General features: G+C 44.5%; 1 protein-coding gene across 1 annotated transcript in view; it reads right to left on the bottom strand.

Moving 5' to 3' along the window:
* Positions 1 to 2359: 2359 nt before the first annotated feature.
* Positions 2360 to 6000, bottom strand: part of TSNAXIP1 (translin associated factor X interacting protein 1) — a 29370-nt gene continuing 25729 nt past the window's right edge. The window contains 2 exon segments of the mRNA XM_068956432.1: positions 2360 to 2686; positions 5757 to 5863. Of these exon segments, the coding sequence (XP_068812533.1) occupies positions 2455 to 2686; positions 5757 to 5863 (339 nt within the window). The 3' untranslated portion in view covers positions 2360 to 2454.

Here is a 6000-nt window from a genome sequence, read left to right as displayed (position 1 = left end):
TCTAGTATTTAAATTGATTAATTACTTTCCAGGCATCAGTGAGAAAGGGATGGCTGAAGACTCTTGCTTTGCAGAACTCCTTAGGTAGGACAGAGTGGGGCTGAAGACAGTTAGCACTTCCAGTTGGGATAAACCAAAGCTCAGCACAAACATCATCACACTGGTGGCTCTTCTGATTTTGCCAGAGTGGTGCAGTCTGCACAGACTCTGCTTTGATTGCACTGGTGCAGGCAGTCTGGTTACACCAAATTGGCCACACAGGATGCCTGCTGCTCAATATTTATTGCTCCCCCTCATAAGCCTGTTCTTAAATCCCATTTGCAAAAGTTGGTCCTTGACTTGGGATTAAGCCGTGTGAGCCTGGTGGCTTGAGGAAGAAGTAACAGTATTCCTGGGCTCAGTTGAAACTACTGATTGCAGTGGGAACGCTCTGAAATATTTTAGGACCCTTCTGCTGAAGTGATTGAAGTTACATATAAATTATATTGGGAAAAGTACCAATGTCCTGATTATGGTCCAGAATGGAGTGGCTTTGCATGCCAGTTTGAAAATTTTGATCTGAAACAGTAATGAAATTTCCATCTTCTTTTCTTTCTGTTGATGAAACACAGTAAAACCCCTGTATTCCTAAGAGCGTTTAAAGAGAGAATGGAGAGAACCTCACAGAAAGTTTTTGGCTCCTCTTTTATTTTGCTGACTCCTTGTTCAGTCATGCTACTGGGACACACAATTAATTGTAGCCAGCTTAATTAACTGCTGGGTTCTTGTTCTGAACAGCTTCCAGTTGAAGGGAGTAGATGATAGTGCTTAGATAGTTGGGAATGTTGTAAGAGGGAGAGGGAAGATTCCCTATCTGTTCCTTCTCTTCTGTTGAGAAGTGTTCAGCTTCTAATGGCAGTAAAGTAATGGTTAACTTAATTCAGAATTTTTAGGGAGAGTGCCATCTTTCAAGTCCTAACAATGTAACTTGAAGAGCAAAAGAAATACTTGGCACTGTGAACAGCAGTTAACCTTTCGGAACCTAAAATCCTCAAGGTGAAACAAATCAAAACAGAAGATTCCTGCTCTCTTTAGCCCAGTGCCTTCTCTAGCCTCCCCATTAGATGCCTTCTTGAAGAGCTTTGCCAATTAATGTTCATCTGCCAAACACTTTCTCTGCATTCAAGTTCCCTGCTCTTTTTAGATATACTCAATTTTACCATATTACTGCTGCTTGTTTCAGACCACTCCTAGAGATATATGTGCAGTTATGGCATTTGGTTTCTAGCTATATGATGCATCTCCTTTCTTAATCCATTTATAGCTCCTTTCCTGATATTTTGCAACTTGTTTGTGCTGGAGGGGTACAGCACCAAGTTCATTATTCAAGGCAGGAATCACAAGGGCCTCATACGTTTGGTGGTACTTACCCTCACACAGACTGTGATGCCTTTCCACCTCACAAATCACATTGCATTTTTGCAGGAGTCTCTTTGCAAATGCTTACAAAACTAGTGCTTTGTTATTTCAGGAAGGCATTTTCTGTTTTCAGCTTTCCCCTTTCTACTTTTCAAACCGTGTTGTGAGAAAAGGAACAATTCGGGTAATTGGTTCTTGAGTCTGTTTGCTCCACTTGCTCAAGAATTTGGGTATAACCATAGCAGACCTGCTTTCCTACTGGCATTTTGCTTTAGGAACCCTTTTTCCCCTTCCTGGAGAGAGCTATACGCTGGGTAGAGAAGATACTAAAGAATAGGAAAGACTAGTTGATGCCTGTGTTTGAAAGGACAGTTACCAAAACACATGTGGTCTCTTCCCTGAAGCAAGGAACAGATTTCAGTGTGCTTGGATTATTTTTGCAGATGAGAGTTTGATTAAACCTACTCCTGGGGCACCACTTGAATTTCTTTCAAAGTGACTTAACAGCCACTACGCTGGGATGAATGTCTCCTTGGGGAAAGACATGCTAGCAAACCGGCATGCTTTGAACTATGAGGATGGCACCTTATTTTACAAATGCATCTTGTGAAATCCTGCCTTTCTTTTCTGAGCCAATGAACCATAAGGCCTACTTTGCAAAAGGGCTAAAGCAACCATACTGCAGGCTTGAATTTGGTGGTGACTCCCAAGTCCAAGTAATGACTGTTGGAGCATAATCATTTTGTTACCATGCAGATAGCCCAACTTGCTGGCGTGCCCCAGTGCTGTGAGAATGCTAATCCTCTGTTTGGGGAGCAGTCAGCCTGCCACATGCAAGTCTTGCTCAGCTGAAATGACTCTACATGGGTCATGAAACTGCATTGAAATGCTTTGCTGCGTGAGCTGAAAGTGCTTCTGATAGTTCAAACCAGCCTGTCCTCTCAGCTGTTAGTTACTAGGTGGATTTATATGTACATGGAAAGCAATATTTAGTACAGTAGCTCTGACTTATAGCTTTGTTCAAACAGTCTCTTATTCATAATACTAGATGTCTTGTTACTCGCCTTCTTCACAATCTGTCTGGCTTTCCTCTTTAGGTGAGGGCCCTACTCGTCTTACATCTCCAGCCAGTAGTCTCTCAAGTGCAGTTTCCACAGGCAGAACATCTTGATCTCTCTGTTCTTTTCCGACCTGATAAGCCAGGCCAATGTAGACCTCTAATGTCTGATCATCAATATGGGGGTCAATTGTGCTGAAGGCTGTCTTCAGATCATCTGCATTTGCTTCTCTGTTCAAAAACAACTCAGTCACTGCTATGCTATATGAAAGGAATGTTTAAGTGTCTGTCCAACGGTGAGAATCTATGTTGCTTGAAATGCAGAGCAAAAACGCCTTTCAATACTGGTATCTTTGCCTGCACTAGTATCCCTTTGGTTTTTTTAAATATATATGTAATAAAGTCTGTTAAGCACTAAGATTTCAAAGTGAACAGAAGCTATGAAAAGCCAGATAACTTGGGAAATCCTTGATTTGGCTCTTTTGTGCATTATGAAATCCTTCATTACATCATAACTATTTTTTCCCTTGTTAGTTCAGTGCCCACACTGGACAATACAATAGTTGCTTCATGGACATCTAGCCCATCTGTAGTGTTATCCTTATTGCTTAGTGCCTGGCATAAGATTTCTTTTCTGTGCAGTAGCTGCATTTTGTTTTAAGGTAGCATTATCTGTCAGATTTTCACCTCTAAACCTGCAGTCCTCAGTACTGTTCACTCTCCCTGGTCCTCAGAACCAAGTCTCTTCTGTGCAGTGACTGGAATGAGGTCTTGTGAATACCTGACTTAGCAACCTTAATACTTTTCTTTAGTGACGTTTATGTGTAAATATGTAGGATAACACCCTCCCACTGCAATAAAACCTGAAGACTAGACTCTGAATTCACAAGGTCACAGGCTGACCTGCTTTGGATCACTGTTTAATCTTTAGAGGCAGCACACAAGCTTTTGCTGCTTGGGTGAATGGGATAATTAATCTGGAGTGGCAGGGGGGTGGCTAGGACAGTCCCTGAGGATATGGAGGATTTTACTGATGGTTTTGGAGAGTCAAGGAATGGTGAGATGTGAGACACCAGATACTGGAGGGGACTATTAGTACAGCCAAGCTTCTCTACTCACTGCCTGCCATGTCCCTTACAGGATCTCTCTGTCCTGACTCTTCTTTGCCTTGGGCTCCTCCTCTCCAGCTCAGTGAGCCTTTTCATTCTCTGCTTGTTAGTCTTCTCACCCTGATCTTGGCCTGCTCAGCAAGTCCCTGTCATCCTTCTGCACTTCCAGTTCCTGTTTTGATTCCTCCAGGCCTGGTTTTGTGCTGCCATTCCCACTCCTCAGTAAATACTCTGTTGTGCTTCCTGGCTTCCCACTGCTCTCCCCAGTCTGATTTTGCAGCCATTACTGGCTTCTAGTTAGCATGGCCAGCCGATGGCCTCAAATGCTCCTGTTTGCCCAGGCAGTCTCAGCACTGCCTGCCCTTTCCACCCATTTGCTCCCCTTCCATATTGCTTCCCAGTGTGCCAGCATCTCTGGTCTTGGCCTCCTCTGGGGCCTCAGCCTACTGCCTTTCCACATGCTTCTTGCCTGGGCTCAAGCTGTTGGTCCCATCTACCCTCTCTTACCAGTTTTCCTCTGCTTCCCTGGTTCTAAGGTCAGCCGCTCTGTTTCTGCCCACTGTTCTCCTTGCTCAGCTCAGTCTTCTGCAGTGTGTCTAAGTCAGCCTTAGATGCTTAACCCCTAGCTGCAGACCCCTGACAGCTCCCAGGACCTTTATCCTGCTCCCTTCTTGCTCCCTCTACGCTAGTGTTGTTCTGAGGGGACTCATCCTCTGCACTGCTTTGGTATTTCTTTGGGGTCCCTGCAGGCACAGAAGCAACCCAAGTCCAGGTCCACTGCATGCGCACATCAAGGTTACAGAGGGATGACAGGGAGCTGGAACATGAGCAGTGAAAAGAAAATACGAGTTTCTCTGTAAAAGTCTAAGGCCCAAGTCATTAGCATCAGTGTTTACTACAGGCAGCAGAGTTTAAAACTGAGATTAATCTGAGGATCTAGACCAGAGTCTCTAAGGATTTGAGAGCTGTCATTTTTTCAGTAGATGTCTTTAGGAGGAGGGATAGTAAGAAGTATACCAAAACAGACACATGATTTTAGCTATAGACATGAGTTTCTAAAGGAAGCTGCAAAAATTTAACATGGATTACATCTTTTGCTGTATCTGTTTTTTTTTTGGTATGACTAACAATGCTCTGGCTGAAATATTCCAGAAATCATCATTATTGGCAGACATGTGGTGTAGGGCTCCCCCACCTTCACCTTGGGAAATCATCCCCAATATGTATTTTGACAAAGTTTAAGTTGTTGCATGTAGGGACTTAAAATAGCTTGTGCTACTGGGCTTCTTTGACTATAAACAATAGTAAGAGCTCAAAAATACAGTTTGGCCTGTGCCTGTGCTGGGTGCAACTTCTGACAGCTCTAGCTGCCTATGCTGATGAGTGCAGCTCCCACACTCCCTGCTGTGTGGTTGGGGGTCAGCGTGGGAAGTATGCTCACTGTGTGACTTCTAATCCCTGTCCCAGAGCTACATGTATTAAGGAAATCAAAGCAGGCCAAGCAGTTCTCCATCACTAACCCCAGGTACATCTGGAGCCACAGAAGTTTGTTGCTTATGCTCTTGTGTCTCTCACTGCCAATGCTCTCAAGGATCTATTCTCCCACTGGATTGATGTAGCCTGCTGGTAAGCAGAGAAGCAGAGGCCTAAGTGTGTTAGTTGCCTACCTGAGAAAGTGAGGTGTTTGGGTTACGTTAGAGGCTATCTATCTCCTTATTCAGGCCAGTAAAATAACAGACTATATATGTACTGTGGTAATAGCTGCAGCCCCTCAGATCCAGGGGTCTGTAGTGCCAAGCCCTTCCAAGGTGGAGCCTGGTCTCTGCATGGGGGTACTGTCAGAGGTCACTGAAGGAGATGTGATGCAGCAGGTCTGTGCGAGTCCGGTGCAGCTTTCCAGCACTGTGGATGAGTTACAGAAACCGCCAGTGATCCCTACTGCATGTGCAAGTAATGTCCCTCACAGCTACTAAGAGCAGGCCCTAAAGGACTGAGCTAGGCTGAGGAAAGCTGGGAATGCCATTTAGCTGCTAAAACAGGGGAAGGCTCAACTCCTGAAAAATAGTTTGATTGAGCAGAAGGTCCAGTATGATCCCACTGCTTGCACGTGCTTGTACAGCTTGTCTGTGGACTGCAAGTCCTTTGAGTCAGCTTTTGTGTAGCATGGCTCCACTCACTTCCTTCATACTTACATCAAATCTCCCAGCTTGCTCTTCAGCTCTCTCAGATATTCCTGCTTCTCGCTGACATACTGGTTCCTAATCTTTGCAATGAAAGGTTCAGCATTCCCCTCCTCATCCTGAAAGAGATTACAGGCTTATTAGCACTGAATCTCATGTTCCACCCAGTCTGGGTAGGAACCATGCCCCAACATATATTCAAACAACTCAGCTATGCTAGAAATTGAATCTCCTGCTGCCTTAGACTAGGCGGGGG

Source organism: Struthio camelus, chromosome 10, assembly GCF_040807025.1.
Source record: "Struthio camelus isolate bStrCam1 chromosome 10, bStrCam1.hap1, whole genome shotgun sequence".
In the NCBI taxonomy this organism is placed as follows: Eukaryota; Metazoa; Chordata; class Aves; order Struthioniformes; family Struthionidae; genus Struthio; species Struthio camelus.
Note: the sequence above shows the minus strand (reverse complement) of the source record. Positions and strands in the feature narration are given on the sequence as shown.